This window comes from Anarrhichthys ocellatus, unplaced genomic scaffold, assembly GCF_004355925.1.
Source record: "Anarrhichthys ocellatus isolate YVR2014 unplaced genomic scaffold, GSC_Weel_1.0 scaffold24, whole genome shotgun sequence".
In the NCBI taxonomy this organism is placed as follows: Eukaryota; Metazoa; Chordata; class Actinopteri; order Perciformes; family Anarhichadidae; genus Anarrhichthys; species Anarrhichthys ocellatus.
The window spans coordinates 12,222,933-12,246,638 of record NW_022280054.1 but is presented as its reverse complement, the minus strand read 5'-3'; the positions used below and the strand labels follow the sequence as shown (position 1 = coordinate 12,246,638).

General features: G+C 41.9%; 1 protein-coding gene across 2 annotated transcripts in view; it reads right to left on the bottom strand.

Moving 5' to 3' along the window:
• Positions 1 to 2,453: 2,453 nt before the first annotated feature.
• Positions 2,454 to 23,706, bottom strand: part of ecel1 (endothelin converting enzyme-like 1) — a 40,510-nt gene continuing 19,257 nt past the window's right edge. The window contains exons 6-18 of one of the 2 annotated variants that reach the window (XR_004213197.1): positions 21,035 to 21,257; positions 15,883 to 15,981; positions 15,332 to 15,406; positions 14,614 to 14,717; positions 13,127 to 13,185; positions 11,295 to 11,346; positions 8,034 to 8,101; positions 7,332 to 7,456; positions 6,647 to 6,712; positions 5,703 to 5,798; positions 4,316 to 4,392; positions 3,167 to 3,852; positions 2,454 to 3,069 (exon numbers count right to left, since the gene is read on the bottom strand). Coding sequence is in view for 1 of the 2 variants with exons in the window: in XM_031860867.1 (XP_031716727.1) it covers positions 3,753 to 3,852; positions 4,316 to 4,392; positions 5,703 to 5,798; positions 6,647 to 6,712; positions 7,332 to 7,456; positions 8,034 to 8,101; positions 11,295 to 11,346; positions 13,127 to 13,185; positions 14,614 to 14,717; positions 15,332 to 15,406; positions 15,883 to 15,981; positions 21,035 to 21,257 (1,144 nt within the window). In the remaining variant the exon portion in view is untranslated. Of the gene's footprint in view, positions 3,853 to 4,315; positions 4,393 to 5,702; positions 5,799 to 6,646; positions 6,713 to 7,331; positions 7,457 to 8,033; positions 8,102 to 11,294; positions 11,347 to 13,126; positions 13,186 to 14,613; positions 14,718 to 15,331; positions 15,407 to 15,882; positions 15,982 to 21,034; positions 21,258 to 23,706 lie in introns of both variants that reach the window. The other variant, XM_031860867.1, reaches the window with a different exon arrangement.

Below are 23,706 nucleotides of genomic sequence, written 5' to 3'. Positions count from 1 at the left end.
CAAGAAGTGCTGTTTATTTAGCATGGTGGGTTGTGTTGTACCACGTTAACCCTCCTGTCTCTTCTCTCCTCCAGGTGAGTCGTGTCGTCGCTCAGCTGGAGGCTGAGAGGAGCAGCCTGCAGACTCCGTGAAGCCAAGCCTGGGCTCGTCTAGACCACCGTCGCCCCCTAAACACACACATTCACCTGTAGCTCAGGGTGCTAACTCGTGTCCATTTTGACCGGCAGGAGGAGAACAGGGGGCCCATGGGACAGGTGAGAGGCAGGTCACCTTTAATGTCGTCGTCACACTCAGCATTTCCACTGATATACATACTTACAGTATTCTTTAAAAGTTAAGACCTTTATTTATCGGGGAGATTCATCTGTTAATGCAGCTCAATAGTCAAAGAAAGAAAAGTGATCGAGTGATGAATAAAGATGAGAAACCAAGACTAAGTCTCAAATAAAACTAAAATAATATAGCAATGATGAGATATACTGTATACACCTTTCACCTATTACCCTGAATAACTGCACGGGATAATTGCGTGTTATATATGTGTTTGTGTGCAGCAGTTTAATTTAAGGTACAGCACACACACACACACACACACACACACACACACACACATTAATTTAGGCTTCTCATTTTTTATGAGTCTCAACTCGGTGCAGTAACATATGTTAAACACACGGGGGCAGCAGAAACACTTGATGAAGATGATGTCAACATGTGGTTACGAGTAAAGGACGGTGTGATCATCCCTTAGTGTAAAGTTTAATCCTCTTTTTTCCTTATTCTTACCTGGTTGTTCAAACATTGTTGTGTATTGTAGTTTTGTGTTTTGTTTGTTTTGGGGATTTGCAGTTAAATGTAAGTTACGTACATCATCCTAGAATGTGTAACACAATAGCTGCAGAGAATACAAGTAAATAACTGAAACAAGGAATGAGAAATACAAGAATACAAAAATATGTGCATCAGACACACAGTGTGAGTAGTTTGATCATTATTAGATGCTTTTTGGCTGAATTAAATGACAGCAGACCTGTAGAGAGGGTAGTGTGTATTATTGAATGCTGGGCTCTAGTCAAACTGTAATGAAGGTTCCATGTAGAGGTGCATTGTGGGAACTCAAAGTCAAACAAAGAGGTGGTGTAGCAGTAGAGGCTCCACAGCTCATTTCTACCTCGGGTCCCCCCTTGTGGGTAAAACCAGCGAACAATTAGATGTGTGTGTGTGTGCGCGTGTGTGCGCGTGCGTGTGCGTGCGTGCGTGCGTGCGTGCGTGCGTGCGTGCGTGCGTGTGTGTGTGTGCGTGTGTGTGCGGCTCGCCATAAAGCAACAGAGACGAGAGGACTCTTCCATGAAGACGCTGCATCGAGAACTCAGAGGTACCAGATGGCACCAAAAGTTTCATTCTGTTAATGATTTATTTTAAATTACAGTGAATTACTGTCACAGACTGGCTTTTATGGGATGTCGTCACTTTTCTGTTTTATTTTTATTTGTTGATTTTACGAAATTATTTTATTTTATTAGTTTATTTTTATTGTAGCTTTCTGTTGCTTTTACTGCTTTGTCTGTCAAAGCACTTTGTAAACAGACCCAGATCCTCCAGCAGAGACCGGTCCACCGTGGACAGACCCAGATCCGTCTTCACCTGCAGCCTTGGACCTGTAGACGGAGCTCCGGAGGGAGGAGGAGAGCTCAGCTCCCGGCAGCAGCAGCAGCAGCAGCAGCAGCGTCTCCTCCTCCTCCTCCTCCTCCAGCAGAGCTTCTCCTCTCTGAGAGTCAACACCGACTCCACGCTGCTGGAGACCCAGGACGTATTGCTGGACCCGCTGGACGGAAGGGAGGTACAGGAGAACCAGAACCAGGACTGAGAGGAGCAGACTGTCAGACCCTGCTGCAGTAAAATGAGAGGTTTTCTAAAGGGACTCTGGTGCACAGAGACACTACCACTTTATTCCACAGGGGGCGACAGAATCAACACAACATGAAAGTTCTTCGTAGTAACTTTAAAGGAGAACAAACAGTGAAATGCTACTATCAGGCTTCTGTCATTGGTCAAAACCGTGCATTGGCTTTGTTTTAATTGTAACATTTCCTGAAATAGTGTGCACTTTAAACAGTCCATGCTGCAAGCTGCTCCCTGTTCACAGTGCACCTTCAGACAGGACCAGTGTTTCATCTGGCAGGCTGATTGTAACTGGTAATCTTTATGAGCCACCCCTCCGGTTTGCACAGCTTGTTGACGTTGCGTCGTAAATGTGTTGTTTTGATTCCCACTGGTTGATTTTTTGCAGGCTTCGTGCAAACGGGAGTCAGAGTGGGACCTCTACCATCCAACGCTGGGAGGCCAAGAGAGCTGGCTCACACCACTGGAGGATCCGGGGCCCTGTGAGGGGCCGACTACACGATCACACCGGTTATAAAGCAACGTATCTCACACCGACTAAAGCAGCGACACACAGTGATCCTTTGTGTTTATTCAAACGTTAAACGGTGACCAACAGAGAAGGAATAGATAGCAGCCACGTGTGAAATAGCAGCTAGAGTCAGACGTGTACGTGTACGTGTGTGTGTGTGTGTGTGTGTGTGTGTGTGTGTGTGTGTGTTGTCCTCCATCTATATCGATCCAGATTTAATAATGTTCAGGAGGGAAACATGCACTCTCATCAAAACAAACTGTACAACCATAACATCTGATATACTTCTCCATTGTACAAAGATACTTATTTTTTTTTTGTGCCAACAGATTATTTATACAAAAGTATTTTTTTTAGATAACACTGTATATAAATGTATGATTCTCCACCTGTCATAGTTGCTCTTACGTACAGAGGGTTGGCTTGTTATTTGGTGAGTTAACTTGTATAATGTGAACAATTCAATAGCAGAGACTCTTCCGTCTTCAGTAGGAATTGTTCTTAAATCGGGTCGAGCTGTTGCTGTGATTTCCTCTTCTTGAGCGTCCACTGTTTGATGAACACATCTCCTTTGTGATTGTACTTCAGGCTGAAGAGTTGAATGTAGATACGAGACGCAAAGATCCTCCGTTTGATGTTGCACTTCGCTACAAATCCTGAGAAAACAAACATTCACCTTTCTCTTTTTTGTTTAGTTTTTTTTAGTTTTTTAGAAAAGTTGGACAAATCTTTATAAACCGTACAAACACTCACAGCAACAAGAGAGATCAAATGCAGGCAAACAATACATCAGTGGTGACGGCTGGTCGTGGCTCTCTGCAGCCACAAGAGGGCAGCGTCGCGACACAAATCAAAACCTCCGACAGCAAACGGAAAAGGACACCAGCCTTCAGGCTCAGGATGCTACTGATCTAAGAGCTGTCGGGGACTGAAATCACTGGTTTGCTGCCAATCTTTAGTGTCTGATATATTTAATTTTTTCTAGTTGAAGCTACAAAGAAGAGAAACTGAGGAAACATGTTGCTTAATAAAAATAAAAAAAAAAATAGCATGAATTCTATGCACGTGATATATCCGCTAAAATACAAAAATAGATGATTTGAAAGTAAATTTAAACATAGAAAAATATATATATAATCAAATGATATATATGCACATGATCAGTGGTCATGTGACCCATGCTTTAGATTGGTTAGTACAGACAAACGTTAGGCTTCCTAATTGAAAACAAGTGTTCTGATAATGTTATAGGCAAGAAGAGGCTTTCTGTATCATCCTGTCGGCTCTGATGAATGTGATGAGGGAGGGAGGGATGGAGGGGGGGAGGAAGGGAGGGAGGTCACCACACGGAGCATTTGTCCGCGGGGTTCATCGGGGAGCTCTTCGGACAGTGGAAAACACGGGAAAACTCATCAAACTGGGAAACGCTGCCAATCACCCTGCAGGGGGAAGGAAACACGGGAACGTCCAGTAATGTTGAGATGGAGAAACATCTGCAGTCACGATGCAGTTCAAGTGCAAAAGTTCAGGCTTTTCTTTAACATTACAGCCATATACATCTTATTTACATCTAGTTGAGAACATATTTCTTTATTGTTAAATATTGTTTTTCTTTCATGCATCATGGTGGGTTTTCTCTCTCAAGTTAGTTCCATGTTGAACAATAGAAATGTCATTAATCAACATCAGAAAAGTCAATTGTTTAGATATAACAATCGCAGAAACGTGATTTGACATATTTTTAACGTCACCATATCTTTCTTAATTATTTTTATTGGGTTTTATCATAGTGATCAGTTGAGATCTTTCTTAAAAGGTAACATCAATGTCCACAAATGAAACAAAGTGATGACTTTCTGTTTGTGTTTTGTGTTTTGTGTTATGCGAGTGAGTAAACTGTACCTGTAGTGCTCCGGCGCGTGTTTGTCAGTCAGCAGCTGCAGATAGATGGACTGAGATCTTCTCTTCATGCACCAGTTCTGGAAATACAACAACAACACAACAGTGACCCGACCCGGAGACAGTTGAGCCAAAGTGGGACAGTCTGGCTTCCAGTGGTGGCAAGTACCGAGGTACATTTACTCAATTTTGAGGTACTTGTACTTTACTTTTCACATTTTCTTGTACTTCATCTCAAAGGGAAATATTATACTTTATTTAATACACTACAGTTGTTGTAAGAGCTTTAGTTAGGCCTACTAGCTACTTTTCTGATGAAACTGATGTGATGAGCTTATAAAATTCATGTTTGAAGATCAAACCAGTGTTTAACAAACCTTTTGGCAATTACTTGTTGTTAGCAGTTCCACCAAAGACTGATTTCCCCTCTGAACCTCCAGTGTGTTTCCATCTGTCTTCACAGGAAACTGCTTAGTTAGGTTTAGCAGAAGATTGTGGTTTGAGTTAAGTTAACTACAGAAGTGTTGTTACTTAAGTTAAGGAAGTTACTTGACAAATAAATCAACGTTGACTTCTCGTTTCACTCGTGGGCACGAACAACGGTCCCCTGGATAAAAGACCGTTTTTTGTTTGACTCCTCCCCTTCCACTTCCTCTTTAGACCTCCTGGTTCATGATTACGTGGATTACATTAATAAATAGCTGGTTGAGTCCCAAAGAGGTAAAATGATCCAATATTTCACAGAAAGCAAAGATTAAAGAAAATAAATTGTGCAGAACTTTATTTTTCACCTCTTATCTTCCTCAGTAATCATGTCACGACCCCTCAGATTGATCTTGTGACCCTTTGGAGGGGCCTGACTCCTAGTTTGGCAACCTCTGGACTAAACTACATAACTGGCTCCACCTCGAACAGCTACAACAGTTAAATGCTACAAATGCATTGATTAATTAGTACTATTTTAATGTAATACAATACGTTATATATGAATGTTTGCACATATACTGTACATGGTTTTCACATCACTTCCCCGTAGCAAGAGTTTTAAAGTTGAAAGCTAAAAACACTGCAAATTGCATTAAAAAGTGTGTCTAGATTTTCGGTTACATTAAGCCATGAATTTCAATGAAACCATTGCATTTCAATGATGGTGGTAATAGTTACAAAGAGCAGGGGTGGTCTAGTGCTTAGAGCCACGGCACCGTCATCAACGCTACGTTTTGTGATCCGTCCAACGGTTAACGGATCCATCAGCTAATGCTGGGATAATACATAACTCCTACCTGCTCCCTGTGAGCCGTCGCTCCGACGGAGAGCGGCAGCTAAAATGATTTGACATGTAAATGTAACGAAAGACGACAGCGTAAAAACCACTGGGAGGCTTCTGTACCTGTGCAAAGGCAATGAAGACCAGCTGTTCGTGTGTGTATTTGAGCCCAGGCAGCGGCCTCTCAGGTCCATGTTCCCTCACCCACTTCTGATACGCCTAGAGAGAGAGAGAGAGAGAGAGAGAGAGAGAGATAGATGGAGAAATAGAGTGGAGGGAGTGAATAAAGAACACACAACTTCCCCTTGTAGATATCTCAGCTGATCTAAGTGATGGACCAACAGTCTCACAGCTGTTTGTGAAATAGTCAAGAAATGCTATCTGTTGGTTCGGTTTAGGCAACAAAACCACAAACAGTTAGGTTTACGTAGCAAAACCACCTCGTTGGGTTCAGGAAAAACATCATGGTTGGCCTTAAAATAACTACGTTCAGTTATAATTTTATAAAATAATACAAAAAGTTATGTTTCGTCAACATAACTACGAACAGTCATGTTCCGGCAACATAACTGCAAACAGTCATGTTTCGTCAACATAACTACGAACAGTCATGTTTCGGCAACAAAACTGCGAACAGTCATGTTCCGGCAACATAACTGCGAACAGTCATGTTTCGGCAACAAAACTGCGAACAGTCATGTTCCGGCAACAAAACTACGAACAGTCATGTTCCGGCAACATAACTGCAAACAGTCATGTTCCGGCAACATAACTACGAACAGTCATGTTCCGGCAACATAACTACGAACAGTCATGTTCCGGCAACATAACTACGAACAGTCATGTTCCGGCAACAAAACTGCGAACAGTCATGTTCCGGCAACATAACTGCGAACAGTCATGTTCCGGCAACAAAACTACAAGTTAAATACACAGAAAACAAGGGATCCTTTTCATACTAAATGAAGAAAAGTAATTTATGAGGAGTAAAGACACATATTTTCAGGTGCTACTGATAGAGTTTGTGAAGCCATGAATTTGTACATTGATTGTCCAATATTACTTACGTAGTACGACAGTTTGAGTCCTCCCATGTCTGCTATGTTCTCCCCCAGCGTCAGACGACCGTTCACCTAGACACAAAGAAAGGAAACTTCTGAAACGCTGAAAGCTCTTAAAGTCTCTGCCCCTATACTTCTGTGCTAGTATGTACAGTACATGTACTTCAAGGATGTACTTCAATCCTGGATCTGGCATGTGATAAAAATACATTTTAAGAAAAGTTCCACATTTTAGGAAATTTGCTTTCCTGTCAAGAGTTAGAGACAATCATTTTCTGCTCATCTCTGTCGGGAGACTGTTACTTTAGCTTAGCATAAATGCTTAGCATAAACACTGGAAAGAGCCGGGCACAGCTAGCCTGTTAGCTTAGTCTGTACAAAAACCAAAGAGTTACAAGTTAAGTCCCCAGACAAAGCAGACTAGCGGTTTTCATTGGCGAAGTGCTCCTTTAAGAGAACATCCATGTAATCAAGCGTATCTATTTGTAATCTGCACACAATATTACAAAAGTCTTCCACAGAGAACAATTGATGGAATCAGCAATAACAATAAATCAAGCTGCATCATATTAGAGATGGACACAGACTTGCTGACACATGTTTTCAAACATAAATATCAGCTGACCCATGTATGAAATGATTGTTTGTGCAGTGTGTGTGTGTGTGTGTGTGTGTGTGCGCGCAGACCAACCCTCTGGTTGTAAACGGTGAAGTTATCGTAGAGCTTGACGATGCATTCGGCCTTCTTCTGGAACTTCCTGTAGGACTCCTCTGTCCACCACTGTTTGAGGTTGCCGTGGCGGTCGTACTGGCCCCCTAGGGACATGAACCATTGCATCACTAAGATGAAGGGCAAAAGGGCAAGGGGGGGGCAGTGTTAGCATGGAATGGAGACAACACAACCTGCAACTTTCCTTCACAGTCAAAAAAGCTGCCCAGCACGCCATCTTTGAAGCCTTCTTTTGTTGCTGCGGGAGTCAAACCATTTGGAGGCAAAACGTTGTCTGGATGACTTTGGCTGATTCCGTTCAAGAACTTTTCCAGCAAACTAAATATAAAATAACCGTTTGACTGGTTGGTGTGTGAACTACCAGCTTCTTTGGCAAAGATATTCCAGTACTTGGTAGGTGGTTCGCAGAAATATTTAAAAGTCTTCTGATGTGTCTGAAAGGGCAGCACTTTTGACTGGAAATGAAAGTCAGAGATTGTGGCTCAAAATAGTCTTTTTTTTTTTTTTTTAAGGGTAGATCGTACAAATTACACAAATCATCAGGGGACCCTTTGCTGCTTCTGTGGAATAGAATAGTTCAGTGCAATAGAAGGAGAACTCTGAATGGTGAAAGTATGGGCGTTGTTGTGATGGATTATAGGTGAAGAGGCTGTAAATTCTTACCCCAGTCATCATATCCATGCGTTAGCTCATGGCCAATGATCGCACCTATTCCTCCATAGTTCAGAGACCTGGCAGCAGGAAGGATAAATATGGACCGTTACACAAAACTAAATCTTTCTAGGTATCTACAGTAAATAATCATATCTGTCTGTTGAATATGAAGCTAGATCCAAGACGCAGTTAGCTTACCATAAAACATTGGAAACGGGGGAAAGCCTGGCTCGTGGTTGTTGTATAAAGTAAACAAATGAGATTTTGTTACCTTTGGACAGAGCCAGGCTAGCATGTTTCCCCGTCGTTTATGCTAAGCTAAGGTAAGCTAAAGATCTCCTGACAGGAGAGTGGTATTTATGTGGGACTTTCGAAGAGAAATCAAAGATTTGAAGTCCCAAACTCATGCACGTTGTACACAGCTTCAGAAGTCATCGCGGATCATGAAATTTGAGATATTTGCATTTGTTCTAATGTAGAAATATCTAGTTTACTGTTACTTGCTTGACAGATGCCCAAAGTTAGGTCTGTGCTTATGCACTTACTGAAGAACAAAGCAATATGCCATTTGACTGATTGCGGTCGTCTCATCACAGACAGCTCTGTGGCTTTCTTCTCTGGTTTTGTCCCGTTGTCCTCATTGCTAATTCTGCTCAGCCGAGCCAGTTAAAATGCAAGTTGCACTCGGGATCTAATTTCGGGTCCGTGTGGCTCAGATTGGTATAAAAAAAGCTCAACGCCACATTTCTTTCCTGCTCGCACTGATTAGAAAACATCTGTTTTACGTGCGAGGGAAAATCTGCATTGAGACCTTTCCGGCTGCAGTGTGAGCATAAATCTTAATTTCCCAAGTCGTTGAAAACAAAATGCAACAACCCGTAACACGTCCCCACAACCTGCTCGTGTCCCCAATGCTTCCAAAAAGCAGCGGGTCGCTCAACCTCTCCTTGACCCTGGGCCGAAGCTCGAGTGCTGTCTTTTGCGCCACATGCAGATATAGAGAAGGATGAAAGGGCAGACTCGGGGCTATTCACATGGCTACATCTGAAAATGACTTTCTGACAGCTAGTCGATACGCTGCCTCACACCGGGCCTGACTCCCCTGCTAAACTAACTGGCTGATTGAAGCTTCATTATACTCGTGGTGGTGGTGGAGGTGTGTGTGTGTCTGTGAGTGAGAGAGTTTATGGGAGGGTAGGGCTACTGCAGTAATAACTGGCTTGGAATAATACTCAATACTGGCAGCAGTGGTTTGCCCCTCAGTGAGAAGATTTGGAGGAGCATACAAAGGGTATGTGGAAAACAAAAGAAGGTAGTTGTTCACCTGCTCATTCCTCGGTGCTGCGGTGGTTTCTAACTGGCCATTTTCGAACGACACGCCAAAGAAATGTTGTAGATTGATTTTATACCTTCCAGGCAGCCGTTTGTTTTGAATTCATGCCAGTATTGTATGAAAATCAGCTTGCAGAGAGTTGAAACTTACCTGTGACAGGTAATTCATCACTGAAAATAATTAGTTTTCTTTATTCTGAAGGTAAATTATTTTCAGTTGGCAATGGTAACTGTTAAATAACCCTGTGGAAACACGTTTTTGTTCGAGTGTTCAATGTCCATGTTTGCAAAATTCTCTGCTTCATTTTTATATTTCCATGTAATAACCATGGGAACCTTTTTCAAAACGGATGCATACCCATGTTAATAATAAAACTAGTCAATGGATATTTTTACACACAGGAAGTCAAACAATACATTTATGGTATGACGTGTTCGGTAGATGGTCGGGAGTCATAATTAATCATTTATAACAGTATAATTTATATAAGTTTATATGCACAGTTAATAATTCATGGAGTAAAACATGCATGGACCTTTGAAACATTAGAGAACGGTATAAATACAGTGATTGTGTTTCAGATGGAGTTTGTATTAAACCTCAAAACCTTTTTGGTCCAGACTGAAATTAATTTGAAATGTATAAATTACTTAGAGCAAGTATTGAATGTCTGGTCAGACTTGTAATTTGTAAGAAAACATTTAACACTTGAGAAGTTTGTCCTCCTTTGCTTAATGAAACCTTTTTTAGTACCCGGTATTCAAAACCTATATATTGAAGTTTCTTTTGGTTCAATTCAGATGTAAAAGTTAAAGTTGAGTCAAAAATATCCACTTGCTCAAATTGGCCGGATCAAATTCAGACTCTAAAACCAAAGATGAGCAATGGAGCCTGGATGGCAGTGATATTTCATTGCAACAACTTAAATTAAAAATAACATTTCAACATTAAGTCTCAAGTCTTTGTGCTCATGTCCAAAGTCAAATCCCAACTTTGAGTTTCCAGTCTTAAACAAGTCGTAATACTATTATAATTTTTCAGTTGAGCTGCTTAGTTGGTGTACTCGCACAAAATCATCTTTCGTATAATTCTGTGTCTGTGGTCGAGTGGATCTGAAGGAGTTAAGTGTTGTCTTGTTGGGAATGAAAAACGTTAAAGTTAGTTGATTCAGGAATTTAATACATTTTTGACACACTTCAAAAATAACTATAAATCTTAGCGCTTGGGAGAAGATATCAAGTATTTTCAAAATGATGTGTTTAATCGTTGATGAAATTCAATATTAAAGTGTAGTTTTTGGTATTGTTATCAACACTAGTATTAATACATTTGGGCTACTTTTGAAGTTTTCAGTGTTTAATGGCATAATGATTTAAATCTGTTGGGGAAATACTTGGTCCTTGTTTGGCATGATGATGACATACTTTTAAAAATTGTATGCATCACAAAATGCTGCATTGCCTTTCCGCAGCTGTATATTTGTAAACATATTATCGGCCATGAAATACTCCCATATCTGTCACACCTTGATTAAAATAAGCGTTTTCTTCTAAACGTGCTTCTGAAGAGGGGGATCTTTTGTGCTCTGATTAAAGTTCCGTCCAATAACGCCGTGACTCTAATTCACGAGTTTCTCATCACAGAGAGCTCGCTGAGATAAATAGAAGCCATCGAGTCGGACGGGGGAGGATATCTACTTTCATGCGCCATCAAATTACTCGATGGACTCAAATTTAGGGAGGCGACCTCTCAATGACACCTGTTCCATTAGCGGCACCTTGTTCAGTAATTGAGCTCTTGGTGGGTAGTTAAATTGGTTTGTTGGGACTTCGGGGAGGCAGAGCTTTGCCAGACTAACGTAGCCGTTAATGACCTTTGTTGTTGTGGCCGTGGTGATGCTGGAGCCTCCCTATAGGACTGAAGCAGGCACTACTTACTGTGGGAACTCGGGGTTATAGAGAGTGGGCTGGAGGATGCCGGCAGGAAAGACTGGAAAAGAGATAAAGAAACCAACATGAGGGAGGTGGTCCGGATACAACTCGTAAGAATATCACACACTGGTTTCAGAATAAGTTTTTTTTTTTTTTTTATGAAAGTCACAGTGATACAGTCTCCTTTAGATGGAAAACGACAGTTAGGAGGAAATGGAAATCACTGATGCCTTAAAGACGCGAAGTGCAGCTGCTATAGAGGACGATGACGGAAAGTCTCTCGATTTGCCCAAATTTCTGTCAGCACACAGAGCAAAAATACAAATCCGTCTCCTCAGCAGCAGCAACTACTTGCTTCATGCAGAGGAATCTGCATTCACCAACGACTTCTTAACTTCTTCCAGTAGCTTTAAAATTATCATATACAGAATATTATCATTGCACCTATCACAGGATGACAGCGGCACGTTGAGGTAATTTAAGATTCATTTGACAAAATAAGAAAATGTCTCTCATAGAAAAAGATACAAAAGATTGTAGAGGTGAGGAATTTGGTAATGGACTGATAATTTACTGTCTACATTTTGATAATTGATTAGTTCCAGCAAGGCGGCAACCTCCGGTTCTGCCAATTGAAGCCGATACTGAAGTCTCTTCAAGCTGCATTCTCTCTAGTGTCCACCAGGGGGCGACTCCTCTGGTTGTATAGAAGTCTATGAGAAAATGACTCTACTTCTCTCTTGATTTATTACCTCAGTAAACATTGTAAACATGAGGTTATGGTCTCAATCTCTAGTTTCAAGTCTTCTTCAATATGCGTGCTCCCCAGAGGATGACTCCTAATGACTAGAAAGTCACTTTTCCTGTGAAATCTACAAGAAGACATTCATGTTCCCCTCAGGATGAGTTGTAATGAATCTTAATAACTTCGGTGATCCTCTGACTTTTCCCAGTGGATCTATCTGCAACACTTCCCATCAGCCTCGGCTTAATCTCTATAAACATATTCTGCATTGTTATGCAAAGAAATACAGATCATAAAAGGGAAACTACCTTTAGAGAAGAATGTTTACCGAATGTTAATTTCCTTTGTAATTTTTGACTGTAAGAGCGAGAACAGTTGTAACCGAGGATATTGGTCATTCAAAGAACTCCACTATGTTCGGGAGCTCCTTTAAATTCAATCTCTTTCCTCGTCTCCTTATCTTCAAACTCCGGTTTGAAGATAAGGAGACGAGGATCCTGATTCTAGAAATGTAATAAAGAGATGGAGGTAAAACTTAAGTTTGCAATATTAATTTGATTGAAATAAAAAGAAGAGCAGGAAAGTGAATACAGAGATGAGAACTGAAGTGGCTGGTTGAAGTGAGTGAGATAATGTGTGTGGGTTAAGAAAAAAGGAAAAAGAAATGACCCAGGGGGCTCTGATGACTGTGTTTTTCTCCGACTCCTCCTGTCCTCTAGCATCAGCTTGCGAGCACGCCATTGATTTTTCTGCGAGAGATTTAATCCAGCTGGCAGGCAGACAGACGAGCGGGCCGATCACGGTGGAAGACGAGGGGGGAGGGGCTGACAGCGCAAGGCCAGATTTGTTAAAAACTCGGGGACGGTGTTGCCGCTTGTTTTTCCCTCCAGGGGGGTATTAAGCATGTGAGGTGCAGATCAGAGGAGAAAGTGAGCGATGAGACGGAATATGATATGAGGAGGTGGACGCTTTTTTTAAATTTCCCTCTAAGCAACATGTTTGAAAAAACAGGCGTCAACATGGTGTAATTGCGTGTAACTAATGCGCGGTCCGTGTTGCGGTGCAGAATGGCAATGAAGAGTCACGCACTCACCCATTTGGTTCTTGTTAGGGAGGTAGTAGGCATTAAGGGCCTGAGGGGGGAGAAGCCACCTGGGGAGAATAGTATCAAACAAACAGGGTTTTAAAAGATGGGATCCCTCACGCAAACACACACACACGCACACACACACACACACACACACACACACACACACACACACACGCACACAAACACACATTAAAATCACCAATTTTCTCGAAAAACCCCTGATACCTGAACAAAATCCCAAACACTTCTGTTTGTCTTTGAGTGTTTGAGGTCTTTCTCTCTCGCAGACATTTTGAGCCCTTTATTGAACACTTTCCGTAAATCCGCATTTCTGCAGACTTTGCCCAAGGGAATTACCCACAATTCATAGCAATATGACGTTAAACACGGGGATATTAGTGGAAGCAGGAGACATAAAAAACAAGGTAAACAAAGAAGTGTTCAGCCTGACAAATTACATATACTCTGAAACAATAAGGATTACAGGTGGAACATACACACCTTATCTATTCAAACATTCATTTTTTTGATGTAAATAGATTATTTGAAGTCTCGTGACGCAAAGAGCCTGGAAGACGATCAAATCCTGGACCCCCGGAACTTAACTGACGTCACCTGTTAATTGTTTTATGGACATTGGGATCGGACTTCTCTCTAAACCCCCCTGGTGAGAAATACTCAGTGTGTGAGCTCCCACGGCCAAAGTTCCTCTGCTCAAACCGGACAGTTCCTTTATAGTAATCCACTTAAAGCCAGACCAATCGATTGGCTGTAAAATCCCCCCAAAACCTCTATCTGTGAGAGTGTGAGATGCCCTTGTGTTGTGTTCTAGGAGTGAAAGACTGATGGCTCTGCAGTGACTGTGGAGTGACGGAGAGGAGACAAAACACCGGGACGAAGAGGAGGAGGAGGAGAAGTGTTTTTCTTTCTTTATTTCCCGGTGACAACACAGAGTGAGTGATGAAAGGTTCACTTTATTCTGGGCGATAAAGGAAAGGAGTGTGTGATTTAACTCTTCAGGGCGTCAAGTGTTGGCTAATGACGCCGTGGTTCTGAGCACCTTGGAATACTAATGTGACTGTAATGTGTTTTTGTAGCAGATAGACACTCAATCCAGGGGTTCCGTTTACTTTTTTGTTGGAAAAAATGAAACCGCATATCCCACAGCACTTTTCATGCAGCCTGGCTGCTGCAGATAAGTAAATCAAATGGATTTTCTCCAGCTGAGTGTGTCGATTTCGGTATCTGTTGGTTTAATTTAGAGGCGCATCAACAAATGTGTCAAACTTAAAAAAAAAAGGAGGGACACGCGTTAGGCGTGTCAAACATATTAAGAGACCGCGGCGTCCGGTGTGAAGCCTCAGCTGCACGAGCTCAGGCTGGATTTCAGATATATTAACTTTCTTTAATTGCTTTGCGCCGCGTGTCTGTAAAATGAGATTAACAGGCCGTTGAAGCTCGTGTTGACGCGAGGAGACGATGACACTCACGCATTCTTGTCCACTTCCTCCCGGATCTTCTTGACCGACAGCTTGATGTTGAAGTTGATGCTGTTGAGGATGTTCTTGAAATACGTCTTCTCGTCCACATCGAACTGCAAAAACAACAGATATGAAGTTATTACAATACATTTAAACAACATTTAGGCAACATGTTAATGTTTCAGCTTGTCAAGGTGGAGCTAATTTTATCCACTTGAAACTAAATGCATTTCAGCCAAACTGATATATTCCCGATATATTCCTCTGACAAACACTAAGCACCTCAGAACTGCACTGAGTGCAACACTACAGGAGTAAATGCACCTTCCCTACTTTGAGCACCTCCTCCACGATGCACACACCCGGTTTTACAGGTTTAAAACGGGATTACACTTTCACCTTTCCCTCCCACAGTTAAACTCATTCCACTCGTCCCAAGATGTTCAGCACATGTGTCTGTTTATACTGTTGCCCCCCCCCATCTAGTTTTTTTGACAGCCGAGGTTTCACATTCACCTCCTGGTTGCATCAACATACTTAAAGTATAATATGTATTCAAGCGGTCTCAGCTGTGTTCCTCAGGTTCATTTACCCCTGTGCATGATGTAGGGCGCATGTTAATACCAGAGAGAGAGCGAGAGAAAGGGATGCTGGGAAATGGCATTTGCTCGTGTGTGGTGAGGACGACCAGACGAGCTCAGAGTGGAACAGGAAGCTCATGACTCACCCCGTATTCTTGATCTATGAGCTCAGGTTTGAGCATGAAGTCCGGGTATCCTGTCATCACCATCATGTGCTTCAGCTGGGAGAGAAGAAGAAGAGAGTGATGGAGGAAGTGGAGGAGAAACAACTGGTCCAACGTCGCCCCACATCCACTTGTGGTTACTAATACCCAGACACACACACACAAACACACACACACGCGCACATCAACTAATCAAGCAAACTCAATGTAATAGGATTACAGGGAAGCTCTTTATATTCAGCACGGCCCTCTAAAAGGATTATAACTTCAGATTGTAAAAGTATTAGACGGGATATCTTGCAGTGCAGACCCTAAATCGGCACCACAGAGAGATCCGGATTAGGCGATCCCCACTTCTCAATGTCAAGCCCTTGATGTATTCTATCACACACTTCCATCTAACCAAGCAATCAATCAAACCCCCCGGAAAAAAAAAGGAATTGCAAAGAAATAATTAAATCCTTTTTCAAATACTAATGGGATCTGACGGCGAGCGGTGTTCTGGGATGCAGAAGCAGAGTGAGGCTCTGAACCTTTGCCCTGGCTGCCTCCTTGGTGGCTTCATCCATCCAGTCCAGATCCTGCAGCCGGAGGTCCAGCGAGTGCTTTATGTCCTCTACCAGCTCCTGGACCTGGAGGGATTTCACATGGATTTATAAATGCACTTTTATTGAGCACATAGATCATATTTCACATTAAATATTTCTGCATTCTGCGTTTTTCTCACTAAAAAGTCAAACTGAGTGAGAAAAAAACAAAAGCAAGGAGCAAAATCAGGAAGCTGCTGGTGTGATGTTGCTCCACTAGTGTGTGCTGTTGACATTTAAAAAGGTACGGTCGGTTATCTTGAGAAACTGGGTAAAGCACGCTGGATTTAAAAAATGATCCGATCTAAAAACCCAGCCCAGTGTTGCCAACTCTTGTCCAAATGAAAGTAGTGAGTAGCACTAGCTCCAAAAGTTGCTAAATTTAGCGTGACGGCAACACCGACAACTCATCAGACACCCCAAAAATGATCGTAAACAACAAACATGGCGATTGTTAATTCTCACAGCTTGTAAGATAGCAGCAGCGATGAGTGAACGGGCAGAATACAGGCAGGTAGACCGTCCAATCGTTACACTCGGACCAAATAGATTAATCGGACGAGCTTATTGAATTCCTGCGACAGCCGTAGATACCAGATTCTGTTTTTGTCAGAGCGCAATTGATCGCTGTCTGGATGTAAAGCCAATTTCAATTTAAATATTCAAAAAGTTTTTGAAGAAGAGTACCAACCCTGCCTTTAATGCAAGAACTGTCTTCTTTAATATAAGAGTACCATATATCACTAAAACATTGTCTCTTTGCTCAGACTTCATATTTACACAAGTAATTCATTCTTACTTGTGTACTTGACGTTTTTACATAATATTCTCGTCTTCATCCATCCTGTTATTTAGTATATATATATATATATATATATATATATATATATATATATTAGAGAAATGCAGAGGAACTTGTTGGAATTCCCCAAACCTAAAAAGTTAAAAGGTGCAGTTAAAGTGGTCACAGATACTTCGGGGTTGCTCGTGTTACTAACAGACGATTTGGTTTGAACGGTGGATTTTCTTCCACCTTTGTGAACCCACTGCTGCCGCTTCTGTGTAATGTGACATCCCATGTCCAATATGTAATTGCCACTGACCTTATTTGCAGCTAAAACACGCAAGTGGAAGCGTTCAACCGTCACAGAAATTTCGATTTCGTTTTAAAAGAAACCCCAGCATGGGACACCGGTCTATTTTCCAGCTGCCAACACTGACGCAAGTCAAAGTGGCTGAAATGGGACGCTTTGACTCGAGGTCTGTGATTGCGTAAAGTTACAAGTTAAAATGTGCCCGAAACTGATTTGATTCACACCTCATTTCTTCTGCTGATCTATAAATAAAAGTATCAGATTGAACTTGAATATTAAATATCAATATTATAAATATACTTCCTCAGGTTCATAGTTCTCCTGGTGTGACAAACAAAAACAAGGATGCAAAAAAAGCCCAAATAATCTGCTTTGATAGCAGTCAGATTTCTAAAATGTATTTGATGTGGAGGTGACTTCCTCTTCATGGATTCTTCTGGAATTTGCAAGAAAGAAAAAAGGACGTTGTCAGTACTTAAAGTTTCTCAGTGGCTTTGCAGCTTACTCACATTTTAACTATTAAAATACTAAAATTGGCAAACCTACATTTTTCACGAGCTGCCAAATAGAAATACCAAAGCTCTTGGTTCAAAACTACTAATTGGATCGTCTTAAATTAAGGATCTGATATGAGTGAAAGTACAGCTGATTTCAGAGTTAAGTTGGAGCTGCTGGAACACATTCTCTCTCTCTCGGTCGGTGGCCTACGCTTCCATCTATGGCGCTCGTTACTTGCATACATTATACCTTATTAAAATAAACTTCTGTTTTCACAGGAAACAACTTGGTTCATTAAAAGATTGTAAAAAATACTTGATTAGGTTTAAGGTAAAAAATCGTAGTTTGGGATAAAATGAGTACTTTTGTTACGTGGTGAAGTAAAATGAAAATATCAGGATTAAACGTCTGCACAAGGCAGCAGCAGGAGAACAGAGTCGGGCTCAAACGCAGACACACGGGAAGCAGGAGGAAGATTAAAGGTGATTTTAATAAAGCAAACGTTCAAACTAAACTTACACAACACAGGAGGTGAGGCCGATGAGTTCAAAAGCAATAAGAAGACCCAAAAGTGAAACAATTAACCCATAAATCGATCAACTACCAAAATTCAAAAGTGAGCAACTGAAAATTCAGTCCAGAAATGAGCAAAATGACAAATAAACAGGATCAGGTACACAGCCAGAAAAACATAGCAGACGAACCAACCAGCAACCAACCAAAACTATAAATACACAAGAAACTAATCAGACAACGAGACTCGATGACGACAGGAGGTCACGCTGAAAGCTGATTGGTGGAAGAAACACAAGGAACGGAGCGAAGCTGACGAGATGAATACAACACACGTGATTTGACAGGAAGTCAAAGGACACAAGAGGCAAGGAACTTCAAAATAAAACATGGAAACAAACTAAACCAAGATTATGACAAAATCGTGTGTAGGGCAGCTGACTTCTGTGTCTTTCCCTCCACCATAACTACGTTTTTTATGTGCCTAAGGAACCGTTTCGCCATCCAAACTTTAAAATACACAGCAGGACCCAGTTTTGTTACAACCCTTTTTGAATTTTTCCTATACTATATAAACTATATTCAAGTTTTTTTGAATGTGAAAAACATAATTTATTTAAATTTACATCAAACTTTTCCAACATCAGTGCTTCTTGAGGAATATTTTTTACCGTCCAAACTTCAAGAAACTTTTAAGAATTATTCTGGTGCTTTTCTCAAACTACCGCAAAACAACGTCTGACACCGGGACGCGTGGTGTGCGATTCAGGAGAACAAGAAAGCTCGTCTTTGCCCCCCCCCCACTTGTCTCCCGTCTCTCAGCCTCGGCTCCCCGAGACTCATTAGTTCCTGTTCATGCTGAGGTAAGCAGCATCAGTGAGCAGGTCTAGGTACCTCTGGTGTTGATAATGAGGTCTCCAACCTGTTTGGACATGCCAGTGTAGACGGACTCAGGTCTAAGCAATGATCTGCAGCGGACAGCTGCAGTAACCCAGCATAAGATTTTCTACCCAGCAGTATATGTTACATTCAACACGGACGGTTTCAATGATGTTTAGATGCTGGATTCACTGTAGACGAGATCTTATAATAAAGAAATCATTCTCTACTCTTTAATTAATCAGAAAAGGCTCCAAATAGCTTGAAGCATCATTGAAACTTACACTTTAGTATCTCAGTAGAATCTTAAATTGGGAAACTTAAATATCAATTACATAGAAAGTAATTAGCGGCCATGAATGTCTCCGGTTGTGTCCGACTTGCTTCATGCTTTATAAGTCCTGAGGTTTCGGGTGGAGATTTAAAACGATTGCGAGAGAAGAAGAAAGGCCGCTCAGTGTTGGATAACGAGCGTAGAGCAAAAGAAGAAGAAGGTGAAAGGGAGATGATGGGAAGCTTAAAGAGAGAGCGCGGGGTTACAGAGATCAGAAATGCTATTGGGAACCGTATCCCCATGTCGTGAGAGTGGACATGGCACTGAGATAAGAATACATATGGGGAGGATTAAGGTGAAAGAGAAGGGCAGAAGAGTGACTGACCAAGACAGAGAGAACACAATAGAAACATATAAAAAGTCCAGAGACTAGAGAGAGGAGTCTGATTGGTAAGGAGGGTATTTTACTAGATACGAGTGCAGGAATCAATCAAAATCATTCGGTCACGTCAAAGTGACCAACCAGAAAATAAAAATAAAGAAACAATATTATAAGAAACAAAAGAAGGTGATGACTTCCAGTCGTGGAAATTGTGGAAAAGTTATGAAATTCGCAAGATCAGAGAGATGTTTTATGATTTAAAAATGTTGTGAAATGTTTTTCATTTCCATCGTGGGACAATCAAAGCTTGTTTTCTATCTTGAGATACTGACTATTTTAAGTGTAGTTAAAGCTGCTTTAATCAATATTTTCAAATTAAAAAGCAATTAAATAACTAACGTTCCCACTTTAAATTTTATTTGCTTCTACAGCCCACGATTGACTTGTTTTTAGCCAAAAGGTTGTGATAAACCTGTGAACACACGACATTCTGTACTCAAAACCCTAATCAGTGAGTAATATTGGGGAACACCTGGTTGCATTAGCCTGGTGAGCTCAAGTCAGTAATGATTGGAGTTAAGTAAAGATAGAATTGTCTGACCCTGGTTCGGGTCTGAAATTTGGCACGTTAAGTTGTTCAGCTGGCTCGCGTCTCAATTTTATTTAAATGTCAAAAGGTTTAAATTTAAAGGCCACTTGAGTGGAGTTTTGCTCCTTTCTGGATCCAATAAATTGAATGAATATGGAGAAAACCTCTGAAAACAGGACAGAATGAAGGACATCGGAACTCATCAATCTACGCAACGCATCCTCTTACAGCGGTTCGTATGATATCCTACAAAACGTTACTCCTCATTCCTTGAGCCTTTCTTTATGAAGACATGCAACACGTGTCAACATTCATACAGTCCTTTCAAAATAGACTTCTGTCTTCACAGGAAACTACTTAGTTTCAGGAAAAGATCGTGAAATATTTGGTGAGGTTTAGGAAAAGATCGTTAATTAGTTAGGTTTAGGAAAAGATCGTGAACTATTTGGTGAGGTTTAGGAAAAGATTGTTAAATAGTTAGGTTTAGGAAAATATCGTGAACTAGTTAGGTTTAGGAAAAGCTTGTTAAATACTTAAGTTAGATTCAGGAAGAGATTGTGAAATATTTGGTTAGATTTAGGCACAAAAACGACTTAGTTACTTTTAAAAAAGATCGGGAAATATTTAGTTAGGTTTAGGTAACAAAACTACTTGGTTAGGTTTTGGAAAAGATCGTTGTTTGGGTTAAAATAACTACGGAAGTGCTTTTATGCAAGTTGCGTGACTAATAAATCAATGTTTACGTCTTGTTTTACATGGGCGTTGAACAGTGGTCTCCTAGCTGATAGACCGACGGTTGTTGGACATCCACCAAACTCTGTTGGTTTTTGCGGTCTTCATACCCCCCCCCCCCCCTCTCCCATCCATACCTTGGCCTTGCTCTGCGAGGAGAAGTGCTGCTGGACGAACAGGGCTCCCAGGGCCATGCCGAAGTGTTTGTTGGCCTGAGTGAGGCAGAGCCGGCCCAGCTCTAGCTGCTGCTCGGTGCCGTCGATCTCCCGAGAAAACTCGTGGATGGTGCTGCGGAAGGCGGTGGACAGGTGCTCACTCAGCGCCGCCACGATGCGCCACAGCATGTAGTTATGGAGGACCCTAGGAGGGAGGAAACAAAGAAGGAGGGATGGATCAGTTGCATTATCATAGATTTGATATATATATATTATATATAGGTTTTTCTCTCCTTTTAATTTTTTATAAATATTTGATTACAAAAAAAACATGAAAACAGTCTGTTTTGTTGCCTAAACGGTTTAAAACTGTGACCGTGCGAGTTGGAAGAGAATCGGTTCCCCCTCGAAACGTAATTGAGAGTACATGTGTGTGTATAGAACTCAACAAAGGTGCATTTTTATTTCTTATGAATTAAACATTCAACAGTGGAACAAAAACATTCTCATTTTTACTTTCAAGAGTTGCATCGTTATTGTCAGACTGTGGAACAGTTCCTCGACTTTTCTTTGTAACGTGACATCTACTGCGTCTGGCTGTTATCTCCCTCCATCTGGCTCACAGTGCTGTTTTTGCCATCTGCCCTCTGAGCTCCTTTAAGAGTCACGAAAGTTAAGAGACAAAAACAGAAAAAAGCAGACAGTGATGGAGAGCGAGTGGTGAGGAGTCAAGAGGGCCCGGCGGTTTTAAGAACAGCTCCCCTCTAATCTGTAGTGACTCACAGCCAAAAAATGGATCATTCATTTATGCATTCAAGCTGTGTCTTCTTCCCCCTCCAGACGACGGAGCGCTGGTGAGTCCTCGTGCCCCCACTGGGTGCACACATCTACTCTGCCCTGCGGGGACAAATGCCTCCCCCCCCACATCTCCCCTCTCTCCCACTGCGAGGCTCCATGCGGACCTCAAGGCATGTTGTTTTTTTCTTAAATTTTTCCGTATGCATGACAGATATTAAATCAAAAGCGCCTTGGCAACAGCAACAACCCGAGGTACCGCTTGTGAATTGACGTGGGGGGGGGGGGAATGAAAGAATGAGGAGACTCAGGTGGTGCCCTTGATCATCATCACCGTCAACTAATATCAGCGTGTGTTACAGGTGTGGCTGCTTTTGCTTGATTAGCTTGTGTCATTTGTGTTTTGTTTACCTTTCATTGTCACACTTGGACAGGCGTGAGTCTATAAATGCAAGTGTGTGTGTGTGTGTGTGCGGCTGCGAGTGTGATGGAAGTCATCTATATGATAATGGTGAAACTTCAACATGTGGGGGGAGAGGTGGGGAACATTTTTTACTTGAGGCATCGTTGAGGAAAAGTGATGACAATCATCTCTCAGAGTAAAGCTGGAATCAAACGTGCGGCGAGAGGGTTAACGGGAGGGTATGGATGTATAATATTGAGAATTCACCTGCTGATAGCTCGACTGCAATATTAGTCAGATGTGTTCAGAACGTATAGAGGAGAAGCTCTGCTCCGGAGGGAGGAGGAGAGCTCAGCTCCCGGCAGCAGCAGCAGCTCCTCCTCCTCCTCGTCGTCCTCCTCCTCCTCCTCCTCCAGGAGCAGAGCTTCTCCTCTCTGGGAGCTAACACCGACACCACGCTGCTGGAGACCCAGGACGTATTGCTGGACCCGCTGGAGGGAAGTGAGGTATGGGAGAACCAGGACTGAGAGGGGCAGACTGTCAGACCCTGCTGCAGTAACATGAGAGGTTTTCTAAAGGGAGTCTGGTGCTCAGAGACACTACCACTTTAGTCCACAGGGGGCGACACTAAATGAAAGTTCCTTGAAGTGACTCTAATGATGACCCAACTTCTAACATCCTACTACTTGTCCATCATTTTAACTGATCTATTACTGTTTTGACGCTGGACCTCCTTAAACTCTCCCCTACATGGTCACACTTGTATACACCGGTGTTCGCTTTGTGCCGTAATGGAGTCGCAGCGGAGCTAAATGAAAGCAGAGGGCCTGACGGTGAGAGCGCCGTACAGATCAAGCAGTGGGTCTTAATCACCGGAGGACTGAGTGAAGGCTCTTTAGCTGAATGGATTTTAATGGGGCTAGTTAGGAAGATGAAAAGACACTGTCCCCGTGCACTGCATCAACACATTACCACAGGTAATGACCCTGTAGGTAATGGAGGAGGGAGGGACTCCTCTAATCCAAACTTCAAGGAGAAACTTCATGCTATATGTTAAATCTACACCCACAAGCAGCACAGAGGCAGAAAACCGTATTATTTATTTATTATTTCGGAGAAGACTTTTAATGATGGCATATATTTTCAGCTCGGGCCTTGCTGCAGACTGCTCGTAGCTACACCTGAGAAAACGGAGGTGGAGGAGGATGAGTCGAACTAAGAACTAACTAGGAGACAGCTGTTTGTGCCCCGTGTGAAACGCAAAACCGACGTTGATTTATTCATCACGTAACTGCTGTACGCAAGTAACTCCACTTCTGTTATTTTAAACCAAACCACAATCTTTTCCTAAACCAACTATTTCCCGATATTTTCCTGAACCTAACTAAGTATTTCACGATCTTTTATTAAACTAAGTATTTCACGATCTTTTCCTGAACCTAACTAAGTATTTCAC